At 35.6% G+C, this 19,894-nt stretch overlaps 1 protein-coding gene across 1 annotated transcript; it reads right to left on the minus strand.

Annotated features, from left to right (window-relative positions):
• Window positions 1-6,370: 6,370 nt before the first annotated feature.
• LOC117493553 (nucleoside diphosphate kinase B-like) lies at window positions 6,371-11,367 on the minus strand. Its single transcript, XM_034144177.1, has 5 exons — window positions 11,227-11,367; window positions 9,319-9,451; window positions 8,147-8,248; window positions 7,372-7,484; window positions 6,371-6,646 (listed from the first exon to the last, which is right to left on the minus strand). The coding sequence occupies exons 2-5, from the start codon at window positions 9,433-9,435 to the stop codon at window positions 6,529-6,531; spliced, it is 450 nt and encodes a 149-aa protein (XP_034000068.1). The 5' UTR covers window positions 9,436-9,451; window positions 11,227-11,367; the 3' UTR covers window positions 6,371-6,528.
• Between the last annotated feature and the right edge of the window lie 8,527 nt (window positions 11,368-19,894).

The following is a 19,894-nucleotide window of genomic DNA, read 5'->3' on the forward strand; positions in this document are numbered from 1 at the left end:
AAAAACATAGAAGAGTATTTTTTATTTAAAAATTCTAGTAAAGATTGTAATTTAAAAAAAACGACTAAATAAGTATTTTAAGTATTTTAAATACAGCTACACAAAGAAAAAGAACAAAGACATACCTTCAATTTAACACTAAACAATATAATTATGCTTACAAATATTTTAATTGAAGTAGTAATGATTTTTAGAGATGCTCAGTTTGTTGAGATGAAAACGCCTTGGTGTGAAAGGACAACATAAAGACAAAAGATGCCTTTAAAAACTTTATTGGATAAAATATTTGTGAAATGTGTTTGTCTTTGTAATGTTAAGTGTCAGTTTGGTCTACACTTGTCTATGTAAGTGCCATTGTAGATTTGGTAAAATTGCAGTAATCTATAAAAACAGCAAGTGAGTTTAAATAATGAATCATTTTGAATGTGACTATCCCCTAGTTAGCGTGTATTTGGCCGGATAGGGCTCCTAAAAAGAAGCTTTTCATAAAAGAAAACTGTATTGTGCAATTAAGATTGGAGGGAAACGTAATTTATATACTTCCCGGATTACATTTGTACATTTTCTTGAATGGGCAGATCAAACAAACACAAGGTTTCAAATTTCGTGTCCTGTGTGAAACAAAAACTCAACATTGACATATTTTTACTGTCATAACATATTTAGCTAACTAGTAACTACTAGTACTCAATTTACGAAACGTAACATATGTTACTATTGGGTTTTTGGAACAATGATAGGTCTTAACGCAGACATCATAGTACAGCTACACTCGGCAGCAACTACAGTGTAAAAGTCAATCTAATCTAATTTAGATTTTTGTCAGTGACAACCGCAAATAATTGATTACATCTGGGTTCCAATCTAAAAAATGACAAAATCTAGACAATCTAAATAAGGAGTAACTTTGAAAATAAAAACTAACCAAATTCAAAATGTTCTTCTTATCAAGTTAGTTTTGTTGATAACAGTCCGTGAACAACCTATGCTGGATATTTAAAAAAAGAAAAAAAAAAAAAATGTTAAAAGAGAGAGCTAACGTTAACATAATGTTGTAGTGAGCTTTAAATGTCAAATGTATCACAAAAAGACATTCAAATTTGGTGCCAAAATGAACACTGAAAATTACATTGTATTTAATGTAGGTAAATGTCATTTAAACTATGGACACTCTTATGACAAGTAAAGAGAACATTTAAGTAAAAATGTAATTTTGTTTTATTTTGACTTAAAACTTTGACTTCTTCCAACAATTCCTACTAAAGTAAATATCTGAAATGTATTATCATACTCTAACATTTTGACTTTTCATTTCATAATTTGTAACTCAATTTTCGCAATGTTTTGTCAAAGCAACTAAAATGTTGACTTTCTATTGCATCATTGTTACTAAGTAACTCCAAATTATTATAATATGTTCTCATATTTGATTTAGTTACTCAGAATTTGACTGTGATTATTATCTAAGTATTTTGCAACTACTCTCCTTGGGTGCTAGTTGTTCAGGGGGGAGAGGCATGATGAATACTTATCCAAAGTGTGTGTGTGTGTGTGTGTGTGTGTGTGTGTGTGTGTGTGTGTGTGTGTGTGTGTGTGTGTGTGTGTGTGTGTGTGTGTGTGTGTGTGTGTGTGTGTGTGTGTGTGTGTGTGTGTGTGTGTGTGTGTGTGTGTGTGTGTGTGTGTGTGTGTGTGTGTGTGTGTGTGTGTGTTGGTTGTATGTTGTGGTTAGTGTTGTCTTTTTCTATGTAATCTTTAACAACGTCTAACCATCTCATTTGTTTTATGGTGCTATATAAGGATGAAACATACACATTTGATAAAGTTTCTACGAAAAGATTTTGACAGACTGTCTGCAGCCCGGTGAAGAAGTCATGTTTTGGAAGCAGCAGATTTTGTAAAAGGAGAAAATGATTGATGTGTGTTTCAAGGTAAAAATATTTGTGTTTGCTATGACGCAAGTTGATTTAAAACCTTGAATTTTGCTATCTTCCTCGTCAGTTTGTGATGTTATGTGTGTACATCAGTGATTGGAAAGATGACTTCATGGGTTTTCTAAATGTTTTGTCTAATGTAGCAGTGTTTTAGTTGACTGTGGTGTGGGACCGTAAGAAAAATAATACTTTATTGAGACCAGAAGATCAGCTGTGGTTGATTTTAGTTTCTTCAAACCCAATATCTCAGTTTTTATGTGATCACAACTGACAACGTATCGAATCTAAGGATTATTTAAATGTTACGAACATAGTTCAACGGTTATCATGACTCTGTGTCATTATAGAGTTGTTGTTCTTACTCCAGTCTTAGTCAGTTCAAAACGTGTGGATGCTACAGATATAGGGTCAAAGGTTCGGACAAAACTTGACTAAGTACAAAATGTTGGAGACAATGAAATGACCCTGAGGAGTTCAATTTCTTGAGATTAAAGGACTAAGGAACCAAAACCGGTTACAAAGACAGAAAAAAGTACACACATTTGGAGATAACCGAGTTAAGGTCATCAGTTGAATGTGTTGAAATTAGTGATCGGGTAAACACGATCAAACCGATCTTTTTAGAGTTTTTATCTTGACGTTTGAGATCTTGAATTAGGGTACAAAGACTTAAAGGAGTTTAATATATTGAGATTAGATGACTGGGATTGGGTATGAAATGTTACAACTAAACAATATTCGGATGAAATTTGGTCAAGATTTTGTCAAGAAAGATGAGGGATTGGATATAAAAAAGTATCTTGAATACATTTCTGGAGTTAGTGTTTTATTTCGAGATTAGAGGTCTTGAATCAGGTCCAAAGGTTTGGACTTGTGTCAAAACATTGAATGTATTGTACAAAGTTTTTGAGATGATTAAATTGGGCAAAAAGGCCAACATCTTGCACACAAACCAAAAGTGAGACCAAGACATGATTGGATACAACATTCCAAACTAGATCATGAGTTTCATTGGTATAATATTTGAAGATTGTTAAGTCGAGGTCAAACGTTTATTAACTCTAGATTGATGGTCTTTGATCAGTTGCTAATTGTTTGAACCAATCCAACACTGGATCAGGATTGGATCGAGTCTCAAACAAATGTGTAAAAAACCACCCAATCCCAATATGCAAAAATATATTTTTATTTGATATTCCTTTGGTACAGTGTTCATTTTAAAATAGTAAAATAATCAACTACTTTACTATAATTATGTACCATTGCATATAAAAAAAATGTTAGGTTTGAATCTATTTGTGTCCCACACTGATAAGGTTAACGGAAACCTGCGTTAATGTCCATTTTGTCCAGATGTTCGTGTTGTGAACATGACGTTTACTGAGCTCTTTAAAAACGTACAAAAAAATCTATATATAGATATACATCTATATACTATAAGTGTATGACAAAATAAATGTAGTTATGTACTGATGTTAACTTTCATGAAGCTTTTTTTAATACATTGTGCAATTTTTGGCAGCATGATTGTGAAGAATTTATTACATTTAGATGACTCACTTTACATTTTTATGCAATAAAAAAATGTGAGAAAATAACGAGTTTTGCACATTATTTCAGATATTTTTTACATCCTAAGAATGGGGTGTTTTGACTATATTATGAAGGTTTTTTTTAACATACTACACCATGACGTTTTTTTGTGATATTTTTAGACATACTCTACTATGAGGTTTTCTTTGTATATCTCACAGGAGTAAATAGTTTTTGTTTGCCTGAACTAAAGGGGAATAACTACCACCAGTGTGATTCTGGTGAGATTAGGACCATCCTGGCCAAAGTGACGGCGGGGGGGGAAAATCCGGCAGCCATAACACCAACTCTTCCATGTACCTTTATTTATCCCCCTAGGGGGAAATTCAGTTTTCACAGTATACCGGAAGGTGCACCCATGCAGATGCACTGTAATACACACAGAGTTATACACACTATACAGAATACAGGTAGAATAAACATGCACATGCATCTGGATCGGGCCAGAGCGAAGAGGCTGCCAGTCTCTCCGGCGAGCAGGTCGGTGCCTTGCTCAAGGACCCCTCTGCAGTGCCCAGGAGGGGAACTGGCACCTCTTAGCCCACCAGTCCATGACGGGTTTTTTCTGATACATTTCAACATTGTGTAATAAGAGGGGTTTTTTCAACATCCTATACTATGACATTTTTTTATTTTTTTACTGTGTATACTATGAAGTTTTTTCTGATATATTTCGACAAACTATACTATGAACGTTTTTTTTTTACTTAGTATATTATGACGTTTTTTACTGATATTTTGGGACATATCATACTGTACTACGATGTTTTATTTGGGACATACTATATACTATATACATACTGTATGACGTATTCTTCTCATACATTTCGACATAGTATAATAAGAGGGTTTTTTTCAACATACTATTCTATGAATTCTTTTTACATATATTTTGACGTATTTTTCAAAATGTTCGATATATACTATGACGTTTTATTTCTGACATACTATTGTATGAGGTTTTATTTAATATATTTCGACATACATTTTTGGGAATAGTTTCCACATAATATTAGTTTTTATTAGTTTTTTCTATGAAGTTTTTTTCTGATATATTTCGACATACTATACCAGTGTTTCTCAAAGTGGGGGGCACGCACCCCCTGGGGGGCGCAGAGGCATGACAGGGAGACCAGGAGGAAAAGAAACATTTGGAAAATTATTGATTCGAAAATAATATGATACAGTACAGTACAAGTATGTCTGGTTCTCTGTGTTTCATTCAAGCTCGGCTCTGTGTGTGTGTGGAACGAGCCATTTTGTGTGCGAGCGAGAGAGAGAGAGCGCACCGGTACCGGAGATCGTTGTTGTTAGCTTCTGGTGTTAGCGAGCTACGCTAACGGATATAAGGAGTTGTTTCAGCAACAAAGTGGAGGAGAGTCCTCTCCTGTCAGACTGAGAGACTCAGTGAATTAAAGGACTCTCTGAGTGTTTAGATAGTTAACTTTAGTCTAAGTTATCTCAGTGGGTCTCAAACGTTTTGGTCACCATTAATGTAAACAATTATTTCCGAGGCACACGTTTATATGATCATTATATAGTTATAAAAAAATAAGAGAATAAATGAAAAACAGGTATGAAATACTATATGACAGTAAAACAAGAATACAGTTTAAAAGGGGAGTAGTTTGTAAAATATCCATAAAGAAAAAGTAAATCTGTTTACAGTTCAGTTTCATATGGGTGTTGAGAGAGGTATCCATAGATCTCTTCATTTTGCTCTCAAAGTGCACCAGATTGATGCATTTTAACTTCAATATTTAAAATAAAATCTTGACGCATGCCCCCGGACCCCCCTATGTGAGGTCCACACACCACCTATAAAAATACCACTATACCTCTGCTTACACCTATATGCCGTGAGCTGATTATCGAGCCTTCATTGTAACAGTCGCAGGTACACTGTGTATGTGCGTGTGGGGAGTGTTGCAGTAGAAAACTCAACTGTAGCGCCCGGTACATTAATGGGAAACCCTAAATGTTTGAGCACCCTCTATGAAACGTCAAGCTACCCCACAGAACCCCCAAAATAAATCTCTGGCGCCGCCACTGAGCCTGCAACCCTGTTGTGAAGAAATGTGCAGTGCAAAACAGGCTCATTGCAGCCACTAATGATAAGACACACTTTTTGGCCAAATATCAGCATTTTCTTTCTTTTCATTTTTTTGCACAGATTGCAAAGTGGCAAAGTATTATAACTTATTGTTCTAGCAAAGGGATTGCACAATTGTATTTATTTGTTTGAGCACACAGACTTATGGAGCATTGTTTTATTATCACTGTTCTAGCAAAGTGATTTATTTATTTTTTTGAAAGGAATGCTCACGTTCATATTGATGTATTTTAATAAATGTTAACTTGGCCCATTACGTGACTATTTGTGTTGGGGGGGCCGACTCTTTTTTTTCTGACAGAAAAGGTTTCAGACTTGCGCCCCCCCCTGTCATGCCTCTGCGCCCCCCAGGGGGTGCGCGCCCCCCACTTTGAGAAACACTATACCATACTATGAGGCTTTTTTTTCAGCATACTATACTATGGTGTTATTTTAGATACTTTATCATGAATTGTTTTCTTTTACCATAAAGGTCTGATTTTTCAACATACTAATCTGTGACGTTTTTTTTGATATTCTATACAATGACTTTTTTCAAATCATTTTGACATACTATAGTATGACTTTTACATGGCTCCTTTAACTACAACATACTATACAATGACTCAGATAAAAACTTTCATAAAACTCCAACTGTTTAGAACATTCATAGTAAAAGGTGTGTCTAGGTACGGCCTCACACAGCTGCTACTCAGGGGGGAAGACCCAAATGATTTCTGATACGGAATCAGTGATAGTTGTTAACATGAGACTTTATTGATAAGTGGGACATGTTTTGGATTGATGACTGAAGACCAAGTCAGGGGATCGTCTGCAGGGAGGAGGGATGTGAAGGGGGCGGGGTCAGTGGGGTCCAGTGGGGTGGAGTTTACTGGTGGATGATTGGACACTTTACTCATACAGGAAGGCCTTGGCGCAGGAGGTGTAGGTCACCATCTCCTCGGGCTTGAACCACAGACCGATCTCATGCTTGGCGTTCTCCAGGGTGTCGCTGCCGTGGATGATGTTCCTGAGAAACGGAGCAGGAAGGTCAGTGGGATCATAGACAGAGTCAGTGATGATTGTGTGTTATAAGTTATATTATAGCATGTATGTAGCAGGTATAGTATTTTATAAATAACCAATAAAAACAAGAATGTGTGTAGCATGATTGAAAAAGTTAAAAAAAACTCACACAATAAAGTATGGTATTAAAAAGTAAAAGAAGAAAAAAAAGGTTATATATATAATATAGTGTGTGACAAAGTATTTCCTTTAAATAAATAAAAAGGAAATATAATAACCATAGTGTGGAAGACATAAAGCAATAGTTAAGTATGTGATAATAATTTAGTGTGTTATTAATTTAAATGAATAAACAAAAAAGTTATGTCATTGACAGATCATATCATATTTTCTTTTCATTATAAAAAGTTCATCATAGAATGTCGTAAAGACAGATCTTTTGCTACACTATGACTTTTTAAAGTATTGTTCTAGGACTAAAGATGTCTTTAAAATATAAGTAAAGTGTGTCCTGACAAAAAGTCACAACACAACGTGGTAGAAAACATTTGATGTTGTATTGTTTTTTGTGTATGGCATTACTATTGTAATGTCATGTTGAGATTAGCAGTCATTTAAAATGTGTGTGTGTGTGTGTGTGTGTGTGTGTGTGTGTGTGTGTGTGTGTGTGTGTGTGTGTGTGTGTGTGTGTGTGTGTGTGTGTGTGTGTGTGTGTGTGTGTAAACTCACCTGCCGATGTTGACGCACAGGTCTCCACGGATGCTTCCGGGCTTGGAGTCTGCAGGGTTGGTCTCACCCAGCATCATCCTGGCCAGCTTCACAATGCTCTGACCCTCCCACACCTGCAGCACAACAACATGTCAGGGGGGTCCGCATTTCAAATGAGAAGCAAAGTAATATGTGGATAAAAGGTGAATGCTTTACAAGTTCATTTATACAACCTATTTGAACAATATGGCACTTTCTAAAAAGTGAACACCTGTGTACAAATTAACGCATTATCAAATGACAAGCCGAGATAGAAGAAGACAGGTTTAAAACACAAGGAAAATAGCTTATGATACAATCAAATTTATTAAATAAGAATCATTTTTTTCATTTGATTAAAATCTGAATCATATAGAGCGTGTTCAAAGTCTTTTTTAAAGTATTCAAAATTACATAAATATATTATGTGAAATATAGATTAAACAATTTGTTAAAAAAACTACTGATTCCTGATCAAGGCATTTCATTGAGTTTTAAAATGTATTTAATAGTGTTCAAGTTGACCTTATGATCTCAAATGTCTCTGATCACACCTGCTCACAGTCTGCTCCATAAAAGGAGACAATTCAAAACAAAGAAGGTGTGAGGAGGGAGAGATAAACAGAGACAAATATCTGCCTGAGTGCCGGGGATGTGTGTGTGTGTGTGTGTGTGTGTGTGTGTGTGTGTGTGTGTGTGTGTGTGTGTGTGTGTGTGTGTGTGTGTGTGTGTGTGTGTGTGTGTGTGTGTGTGTTACCATGGCGAAGACGGGTCCAGAGGACATGTACTTGCAGAGACCGCCATAGAAAGGCATGTCCTTCAGGTCAGCGTAGTGGCTCTTCATGTGCTCCTCAGAGGCCTAAAAACAAAACAAAAACATATTGAAATATTAATGCAAATACTCAAAGCTGTAAAGTAATAAAGTGCATTTGCCTGAATACCATTATGAGGTACATTTTCTGATAAATTATGTTAAATATTGTCCTTATAACTCGATAAAACATTCCATTGTTCAATGAGGTTAACCGCCTATAAAACATTTATATTTATTTTTATTTATTTAGTTGTTTGTTATCATGTTTTATTAATCTGATCAAAAGTCATGATTTAATACAACAATCTGCCTGAAAATCAATGTTATCTCTGCATCATGTATATTTTATTAAAGGTATTAATATCTGTTGTTAATTATTTTATAAACTCTTTAATTTGTATTAAAAAAAAAGGTTGAACTTATTTGTTAAAAACCCAATTTATATAAACTCTGTACATCAGTTTGAGTTCGTCTTCATGAATGTAGATTACACAATACTACACATAGACTGTGGAGGACACACAAACATACACACGGCAGCTGTGAATAACTACAGCAAGTGTGTGATAGTGATATCTGTGAGTCCTTGTGTGTGAGAGTAGCTGCAACATTCATCAACTCAACAGCTGTCAACTCTTATACTGTGTGTGTGTTTGTTCCTGTTCTTCTATCTTTGTGAGGACCACTCCTTGGACATTCAGAGCAAGGACACTATCTCTTTGTCACTTCTCAGAATGGGGTGTGTGTGGTTTAAAATTAACTTCATCAGAATTTAAACTAAAATATGAAGCAGAACAGGAATTTCTGATATTTTATTGTATTTAAGTTATAAAATGTTAATCTTTCTTATTGTTATTTTAAAAAATATAACCAACAACATTGTATTAAGTTGTAAGATTGTATATTGTTTTTGGTTATTTTGTTTAATTTCCTCGTTTTTGTATTAATATAGCTGATAATGTTGCTTTTAAATCTATTTATTGATAGTAAATATGAACTAACTTTCATTTTGTTTTGGTATCAGTGATTTATTTTTCATACATCCCTGTCAAAATGTTGGATATTTTTCCAACTTTTTTCTTGATTTCCTCCATTAAAACAGATGTCCAGTTTACCTGCACGAACTTGGCAGCCACCAGCTTGTAGCCTCTGGTCTCAAAGCGCTTGATGATCTCTCCGCAGAGACCCCTCTGCACACCATCGGGCTTCACGGCGATGAATGTCTGCTCCATGTCGACTGAGAGTAGGCTGCACAAACACCAGCGAAGAAGAAAAAATCATACATAAGAACAAAGGTATGCACTAAATTCAGGTAATAAATGGTGTGTGTTGAATCTTGAAAATGTCCGTTAGTATGTCGTAAGAGGCAAACATAAAACAAAAAAAGATTATACAGTATGTTATTTAACCAACTTCATTCGTGATAGTAACGTCTTATTACTCGTTAATTGTAAAAGTATTTTAGTCATTTAATTTTGTTATAAAGTGCTAGGAGGATTTATTATTTTAAGGGATTAAAAGGGAAATGTAATTATTTGTAATTAATAAAGTCTTATTATTACTTGTATCTTCATGTATCTTTCTTTTTCTCCTTGTAATGTTCTTTGAGTATTTATTTTTGTATTGTTGCCTACTGATTTGTGAGTGTTTATTCTCATGTTGTCTGATTCGTTCTTTCTTTATTGCAATCTTTTAAAAACAAAAATAAATGTTTTTTTATTAAGACATTTCAATATTTTCTCTTCTGTGTTAAATGTATATTAAAAGGTAATCTGCTGTGTTTGTCCCTGTTGCTCAGTATCATGTCTCCATCGTATGTTTCCTTCATTAAGACGATATGAAATAACCCCTCATTAAAGACACTTCTGCTGTATGTGAAATCAAAAGCGTCCCCTTAAGTCTTCTTGTCTCTCTGCCTGGAAACAGGACCCCGGCTCAGGGCACGGAACAAAGCGACTGCTTTCTAATTTTAACAGACTGCCAGCTTGTGTCTGCTCATGTTAAGCCGAGATCAGCAGGTGGCTGTGGGAGGAATTCAGGCTGAGATGGCGGAAAAGGAAAACCCCTCTACACTTCAGGGGTGAGGTTTCTAGGAGTATAATTAGGGTTCAGGGTCAAATATCAGGTCATGTTCTGCTCATTTATCAAAGTCACGGTGTCCTTTTTTGCCCTCTTCGCAGCAAGATGTCTGACAGCTGTGTCTCCGCAAATACTGACCAGTTGCTCAATTTTTTGAAAACAATAACATTTCAGACACATATATATATAAACATTGAGAAGTTAGAGTAAAATACACAATGTACTGCGATATATAAACATTTACAAATATATCTAAAATAAGTGTGTGGAGGAAAGATGATCTATTCTCAATATTTGTTTAAGTTTCAATGCAGGAAATGTTCTGCTGCAAATGTGCACTTGTCCAAACAGTTATTTCTTTGAAAGTCTTTGTGCATTTCAAAAAAACATGTGGACTGCACATTTCTTTGCGAAAATCAAACATTTTATTTTCTCGTGCAGAATGGTATACAAGTTGCAAAGTCTGATATACATCCACAGATTATAAAATAATATCTTAACCTCATTTGAATGAAGAGATATCTTGTTAACCTTAATTTGAGTCCAGAGAAAACACAAAATGGTGTCCCTTGTGTCACTGCAGGACGACACGTGTGCATAACTGACAACACCGACTGTCCAACTAAAGTGTTTTTACTACTTGTATGTTTACTACATTAATTTATACTGAATCAAATGATGAATTATGTAATTACGTCTGCACTTGTGATGCATGCATCTTCAATGTGACTGCAGTTAAAACCCGTTTCAGAGATTATGTGAAGTTTAAAATTCAATTTCAGTAACAGTAAATCAATACTTTGGGCCAGTGTGTGTGTGTGTGTGTGTGTGTGTGTGTGTGTGTGTGTGTGTGTGTGTGTGTGTGTGTGTGTGTGTGTGTGTGTGTGTGTGTGTGTGTGTGTGTGTGTGTGTGTGTGTGTGTGTGTGTGTGTGTTGATATCTACCTTGGCTTTGGGTTGAGGAGGGCTTGTGAAGAGGAGCAGCAGAGATGTGATCACCGAGGCCGAAGACACGAAGAGGAGCTCTATTTAAAGGATAGACCTGGTGGGTGGGGGGGGCGTCAAAAATGTGTGTGTGTGTCAGCGGGGTGGGTTACAGTGTGTCAAGTTTGAGTGGCTGAATCTGTGTCTCTGGTCGACAGATCTTTTCAACACCCAACAGTGTGTGTGTGTGTGTGCGCGTGCGTGCGTGCGTGCGTGCGTGCGTGCGTGCGCATGTGTGTGTGTGTGTGCATTGCATTTTTAGCTGTCTGGGAAACACAAGACAGTAAAGATGTTTGGTAAAAGACAGTCCTCACAAATAACTTAATGTTCTCATTAAAAATATAAATTATTAAAATATATCTATATTATTTGTGAGAAGCAAACAATGGGTTGTCTTGAGAAGTCATGCACAATATACATATATATTGTTTTTAAAAGGTGCAGACATTTGCGAAAAGTGAAAAATGTTGTCAAAAGGATAAAGATCTTTTTCAAGGGAAGCCAACATTTGTAAAAGCTAAGATCTATTCAGAAAGTGAGAACACATGTTTGTAAAGTGAAGACGTTTGGATAAGGTCAGGACTTTTTAGAACACGGGAAAACATTTTCTTTGTAAAAATAAAGACCAATTTGGAAAATGAGGACATTTTGGACATTCGTTGAAAGCTAAGAAATGTGTTAAAAGTGAGGACATTTGTTAAATATAAGGACATTTTTAGAAGGTGAGGACATTTATGAAAATATATGACATTTTTAAAAAAGAAAGCCTACTACATTTCACAGGCATTAACAATATGGTCCCTTTTATTTGATGTCGGTCAGGTAAACTCGAAATGCACTCAGTCTGACCTGTGTCCAGCATAGTCTAAAACCGTCTCAATCTCCCTGCAAGTGTCCTTGGTCAAAATACTTAACCCCAAATTGCTCCCATAGTGAAGTGTATGTTGCTCTAAATGAAAGTGTCAGCTTAATGACATGTCATAAAAAAGTATTGTACCCATAATCCTCTGAGTCTATTGAAAATACTACACAACAGCTGCTTAAGTGATCCAAGATATAAAACAGAACTCATTCCAATTTCAAGAGACTGCATCATGATTTTGACACTTTGCAGCAGTAAGGTTTTTGTGTTGCAGCAGCACACGAACAGACTGACGCAGCAGGAGATGAACACCGGATATCTGAGTGAGAGAGTGAGGCAGCAGGTGAATGAGTTACAAACACACACACGTATCCAACACACAGACAGTTAACAGAATCACATAACTTCACTTCCAGCATTGGAGTTAATGTACTACTCTCCAGAAGGCCAACAAAGATGTAGTCAATAAGAAGGAAAGTGAGTTTGGGCATTTCCATGCACTTCAAACCAATTAGAGCTTTACTGAAGAGCATAGCTAAAAGAACCGTCCAATCAGAGAGCTTCAGATTCTGTTTCCATGCAGTTTTTTTATCTTTGTATAACTCGCTGGACAAAGTATAGCATGTGGAACAACAAACCATTTGCTAAGCTTAACACCACCTAGCTTAAACTGTTGCTAACCTTTAAGCTAGTATTAGCATAAAGTTAGACAGTTACAACATAGAAATAATGCCTATGTTAATGCGTTAGTAATAATAGCAATAGTATAATATAAAACTTTGCCTTGACAGGGGGTAGACCTGTACTTGTACTTAACTCGTTTTTAACATTGCCATCTTGATTTTTTTGGGGACCAACAGCAACCCAGAAGGTGAAGCAAAGTACAATGAAACACTGAGCAAGACATTTTTACAATTAACTTTGATAAAGTGAAAACACAACCCGTATTGCCAAATAGCCCCGCCCTAAACAATACGCAGTTTTTATATACCATTTAACTCTAAATAGGGGCATCATTAACTAAAAGTACATCATGCAGTATTAAAGAAGCTCTGAAGCTGGAGCTTGAGACCGTGAACCCATATTGAAAATGTCTACTGAGGTGAAAATAAAACATAGGGTTTAGGCACTTTGGCATTGTCTTAATTTGTCAGACTCTGGGGATTCCACTTGGTTTGAATCAATAATTGCAATAGTTCTTATAGCACAGCAACCACCTACTGGGGGATAACAGGTGTAATGTGTTATGTAATGGAGGGGTCTTGTCCTGAAACTGTTATAGAACAACTGAAACTAATACACACACACACACACACACACACACACACACACACACACACACACACACACACACACACACACACACACACACACACACACACACACACACACACACACACACACACACACACACACACACACACACACACACACACACACACACACACACACAGGAAACACAAAAGAAAATGACACAAAATTAAAAATGTTGCAGTGTATCTGTTCTAAGCTGTAAAGTTTTAGGATAAGTAGTATTGTTCAGAAATGTGCAAAACAGTTGGCTAAAATTAATAAGAATAAAAAAATGTTTTTAATGTACAGTGGAAGAAATAAGTATTTGATCTCCTGCAGATTTTGTACGTTTACCCACTTACAAAGAAATGAACAATCTATAATTGTAATGGTAGGTTGATTTGAACAGTGAGAGTAAGAAGATCAAAAACTGCTGCCGACATGCAAACACACCCTCTGCTATATACCTTTAATCTGGAGCTCCAACCTTCCCCCACATTTGACCCTAAATATAAACCTTCTCCTAATCAGGGATGGAAAGCTATCCTCCCAGGGGGCACGCTGGTCCTTGCTACAGTCCTGGGAGGGAGAAGGGACCCTATCAGATGAATTCAAAACACACCTCCCCTCATACGCAGCCACTCGACTGCCATCTTACATGGCAAGACGTTAGGGACACATGAACCTGAATGGTCCCGAGGGTAGAACCATGTAGAAGAGTGTGCACTCAGAAGGCCACTTGTACGTGCCGTGTGTGTGCTGTGTTGCAGGAACTATTGCAGTGCCATTGCAAAATGTGCATGTGTTGGATGCTTGTATTCAGTTTCCTGAGCTCCATGTATTGCCATATAAGATGTGCTTGGTAAGATGCACATATTTAATGGCAGTTTTCCAGAACTTCTTATGAGCACGGACACTGCATTTCATTATATTCTAATATTATGTTACATATTTAATTTAACTGACACTCATAAGAGACTTATAAACTGAAATCCTTTTTTTTCCTTTCCTTTTTGTTATTGGCCAATGTCCACGCCTTTAATAATGAGTAACTTTAAGCCTTAATATATTTAAACCAGGGGAGTTATATTAAAAAACACAAATTAGAATCTAAAACCACCTTTGGTTTCAGGCAGTAAACATGTTTATTTCTGCTATATAGTCGGGCATTTTTACATAGGGTCTATGCAGAGAGACTCCCTTTTAATGCCTCAAGTGGCCATTAGAGGAACTGCAGTGTTTGGCCCTGCTCAGTAATAAACCTACCAAATGTGAAGTCAATCAGATAAAAGCGCCATCATCAGGAAAGAATTAAAGCGTCCAAATACTTTGCTTTAGGAACGAATATCTACAGAAACAATGACATTCATAAGTTAGCATGCTAACATCATTCCTCTATAACCTAAAATAGTAGTAGAGTGATAGCGTAGTGTTGGCTAGTAAATAAAACTCTAACGCAGATGTATTGTTGTCCAGAGGTTTTATTATTTCAGTGCCAGTAGATGGAGCGTCAGTCTGGAGGAGACGAGACCAAAATCTATTTCAATAATTAGACTTCAAATCAATTTAGAAAATTAAACTGTAGGAACACTTAGTAAGATGCAATGTTATACATAGATACAAATATTAATTTCACCAAAAAATAAATACATCCAGCCGTTCATTTGCCTAATGTCTTAGGATAACGTTTTCTTAGACCATTTTCCCCAGAAATGCTAAAGGATTTGTCTTATTTCAAATTAAAAGTCTCACTTTTAATGAAACTGCAAAAACACCTTCATTGATCTTTATTTTTCATGATTTCTTTACAAGGCTTTGAAAAATTGATTGGTTTTGCAGAAAATAAATGACACAATAAAGTGCATCGCTATGATGCGAAAATAAATCAGTGGTTGGAAAACGTTAATAATTAAGAGGAAAGAAATAAGAAATGAGGATGATAAAGTCATGTCGGAAGAAAAATCCTATTATGAAATAGTTTCATATGAAATGAATGAAACTCTAAGGAAATCTTGATCTTCCTTTGTTTCCTAATAAAATGAGCAATTTATTGTCCCACAAATATGGCTTTAATATAGTTTACAAATAAAATTACAACTTTGTGTGACTTGAAATACTATAAACTGTTTGTCAAAAATAAAAGAACACTATAACATAGCGTATATAAATCTCAGAATGTAATATGTCCTCATAACTCGCCCTTATATTTATTGTATAGAATGACATTATTCCAAATGTTCCTTTTTGTAGTTTTCCATAATATTCGGTAATATGACACCACCCCTGCAAGCCCCGCCTCCTCACAGATCTTGGCTCCAATCACTCCGTTTGTCTGACGTTCACAGAAATAAGGACTTGTAATCGATGTAAACAACGACTTCTGTACAAAAAAACAAACAGAAACAACCCCAAGCTTTAGATAGAAAACAACAGAACAATCCAACTGAAGAGATTAAACTGTACAATTCATAAAGTCATATATTCATCATAATTTCTTTCCCTTTCTGTCATCACTGTACACTTTCTCTTTTACAAATAAAAAACATCAAATCAAATATTTCTCATCGAGTAAGCATCACTCTCTTTCAGCTGATACATAAAATAGAGTCTCCGTTAGTATTTGCCTATTTACAGGGTTGCAGTATGTACACTTGTTTAATTATTCAGTGTTTTAATGCGGGCACAGCAGACAGCCTCGACCCAAGAGACCGTCCGCCTCCAAAAACGATGGATCCCAGCAGAATTACAGGCAGAAGCTGCGAAAGGTCCGAAATCTGGAAGGTTTGGTCGGTTTAAGTGATTTGAAACGTTAACGATAGGTTAGGATTAGAGACAGTTGGGATTCAAGACTTCTGTTTCTTCCCAAAACTACGGCGGGATCTAATAGTAAAGCGCCCATTACCCAGGAAGCGGTCCTGAGAGAGCCACCGGCAGACTAGTGCTGAGGTCATCTTCACTGGGTTTCACACTTTTTAGCCGACCAAACCAACACAAACTTCTCAACAAAATCTTCAACAGCAAATATAGAGTCCTGAAAACGTATTCTATCTCAGACTCAGTCATTTTAAACAACGTTTTCATGTTCTACAAATAAGTCACGCTTAAATGTTCAAACTCTTGCTCTCGAAAGTTTGTACTCGTCCTCTCCTTGGTTTGAACCATAGACTGTATATATAAAGGTTTGAACACATCTTCTAGAAAGTTGAAACGGGTGTCATTGAAAGTTCAAAATTGTGTACACAAAATCTGGTTCTCAAAATGTTGGTTTCCAAGGTTTATACTCGTCTTTATGAAAGTTTGAACGAGTGTTCTTGAAAGTTTTAACTTATGAACACTTAAAGGTAGGGTAGGTAAGAATGGAGAAACCAGCTCGAGTGCGCTAGAATTTGAAAGTACGCAGCCGAAAAAAATCTTCCCCTTCCTTCAGACTTCCTTACAGAGCCCCTCCTCCAACACACACCATGGAAGGCTGACAGGCAGGTAGGCCTTGCTTTTTACAGCGCCACGGCTTCCACAGATGAAATGTTTTTATGTATTTGGGTCATTCCAGAATTGGAGGACAATTTAGACACCAACATTTTTGAAAAATGAACCTTTTATTTTATTATTTTTTGTTATGTATTTAGGAAAAACAGATAATAAACCATCAAAAAAAGTGATTTGCCCAGCTAAGGCATCAAATGTATATTTTCCAATGAAGAAGTAACCCTGTTACTCTAATTATAGTAACAGGGTTGCAAATCAATGCTAATTTGAGCTTTTACCTCAGGAATTAAAGCTAGCTGCACAATGTAATGCTATTGTCAAGGAATGGACACACTTAGATATTTAACTAAAGAAAGATACATTTTAAATTAATTTGTTTAAGTCTCATAATTTGAGTAACAGGGTTGCGTTTGTATGAGTGCCACACTCCTTCAAGAGTGACAAGATTGGAAATATATTACAAATAAAAGAGAGGACTCAGTGTTGGTCTACCCATGGTAGTAGCACATGGCTTGCTGAAGTCCTTTCCACTGTGTCATGTGACAAACAGTTTTTTCACTTCCTCTGCCAAGCTAAAAAGGTTTTGGTATCAGGGTTGCGCGCATGTTGAGGGACACACCTTCTGTGCAAAATGACTGTTATTTAAAATGTGTTTATGAGACATATATCAATAGAATAATACCAAAAAAAGTAAATAGAAACCCTATTTTAAATGTTATATATGACATGCAAGTTGGTCACCAAGAAGCGGGGACAAGAGAAAAGGGCAGTTTTAGGGGGTGTTCGAGAGCTATTTGATATTTTAAATAATACTTTGAAACCACTTTTTCTACAACTTTATATGCATCTTGTCTCAAGACAAGTGCATGTTTTAGCTTTTTGGGCATGGATTATTATATTTTCTATATGGGGGACATGAAATGTCCTCCAATTCTGGAATGACCCATTTATTGTCAAAGCATTTCATATATTCATTGCTATCGGGACGTTAAGAGCATTCCATGGAATATAACAAAAAGTGTTTCTGAAGTGAATTACCTACCCCACCTTTAAGTCAAACTCTTGTACTCAAAAGTTAGAATGCATATTCTTGAAAGTTTGTTTTAGGTTTGGCAAATTTCAAACTCTTGTTCTCAAATGTTTGAATTCATCTTATTCAAAGTTTGAATTTGCATTCTTGAAATGTTGTTAGTTTTATCAAAAGATTGAACTCTCGTTCTCTAAAGTCCAACTTGTCTTCTCGAATTTTTAACTATTGTTCCCGAATAATTGAAGACATGTTCTAGAAAGTTTTTGTTTTAAAAAATGTTTGCCGTTCCAACCAATTTGTGTACTGGGGAGTTTAAACTTGTTTCTTGCAAATTCTGGGATCGTTTTTAGGATTCTGATTTGAGTTAAATATTTTAAAACTCCATATTAGCTATAAGATCTTGTCAAACTAGAGACATTTACAGATTTTTTTCCCGTTCAGAATCAAGCCGCCTCAGTTCACACATCATAAAAAAAAATTGAAATGCTGTAAAATAGCAAGGAAAGAACTCAATAAATTAATGATTTTCATCTTTATACAAATCATCTTGTTTTTCAAAATGGTCTCATTCTGTCCATAAATTTCCCAAACAACAAAAAATACTACTTTAAAATAAATGAGACTTTCATGATGCCGTTGGGTCTGAAAGCTGAACTGTTGGTCTTGTTCTGACGTGGATACGAGGCGGACTTGTCTCGTGAAGGGGTCGGCCTCGCTGAGCTTTCACAAACAGGATGTTATGGTACAGATGGAGTATGACAAAGTCTCACTGCCACCAGAGCGGAGCACAGAGAACACTTTTAAAACCATTTACACCTTTTCAGAAAATGTATACAAACACGTGCACCGTTCGGACGCACTGAAGAGTTTCAGCCCAACCATAAAGCAAAATATTGACTGGACGTCTTAATGAATATAGCTTAACTTATCCAACTGGAAATAAAATTCAAATTGAAAGGAAGCTGGCCTACATGTGTTGTGATAAAGGGTCAGTTCATGTTGGAAGTAAGAGTATAATATAATAATAATTTCTTCATATTCAAATTTTATCTCAAAATACAACTTTTAGTTTATTTCTAGAATGACAGACTTGAAATGTATGAATTAAACTTAACACATTATTTCTGTATTTATTAAGTCTGATTTGTTATTATTTTTAACATTATTCATAATTCAAGTTTACTGTGCATGATATTATTTTTGTTGTATTGCTTGTTCTATATAGTTGCAGAATCTGATGTACCAGAAATGTTTCAATAAGTTTAAAAAAAGTATCTCATTAGGAATTCTTTATAAAAAATGACTTCATGACAAATTACTTTTTTAATCCTATAAAAGATTATTTCACAATAAAATTCAACGTTTTCATGAAATATTACGCATGAATGTGCATATTATGCATTAATATTAGGCATATGATAAAATTACATTATGACTACAGTATGTAATCATAAAATCGCAAAATTCTATAAATGTACATCATCGCAAGGACTGTTTTCTGAAATATTATTATATTATCATTAAAAAAGTATGTTTTTGAGCAGCTGATTATTAGCAACATGATATATTAATATTTGTTTCTTAATATATAATATGTACAACATCTTAGAGGGAAACTCTTCAGTGCTTTGCAAATAATAAAAAAAATCTTAACCAAAACAATGTGTCAGTGTTCAGGCTGGACTCAGACCAGAGGCCTGTACTACGAAGCCAGATTTTCAGAGCTCAGTGTGCGGAGTTTAAAGCTAACAAGTCATATTACAGGATAGAGGAAATACAGAAAAACTGCCGTTGCAGGAAAGACGGCCGGCAAAAATCACTGACTGTGTGAACGTGAACATTAATAGAATATCCCCTCCCATCTTCAGAGCAATCTGACTATTATAACATTAGCGTTAAGAAAGCTTACTTAAATATCTGCCACAACATAAGTAACCGGATCAGAGTAACATTAAGTA

The sequence above is a fragment of the Trematomus bernacchii genome, unplaced genomic scaffold (assembly GCF_902827165.1).
Source record: "Trematomus bernacchii unplaced genomic scaffold, fTreBer1.1, whole genome shotgun sequence".
Taxonomy (NCBI): domain Eukaryota; kingdom Metazoa; phylum Chordata; class Actinopteri; order Perciformes; family Nototheniidae; genus Trematomus; species Trematomus bernacchii.

Bases quoted from the DNA above. Each gene is read 5' to 3' on its own strand.
- LOC117493553 (XM_034144177.1), bottom strand. From the start codon at position 9,435: ATGGAGCAGACATTCATCGCCGTGAAGCCCGATGGTGTGCAGAGGGGT. The intron at 8,249-9,318 runs GTAAACTGGACA...TTTTGTTTTTAG, and splicing joins TGGCTGCCAAGTTCGTGCAG to GCCTCTGAGGAGCACATGAA. The intron at 7,485-8,146 runs GTAACACACACA...GTTGTGCTGCAG, and splicing joins CTGGACCCGTCTTCGCCATG to GTGTGGGAGGGTCAGAGCAT.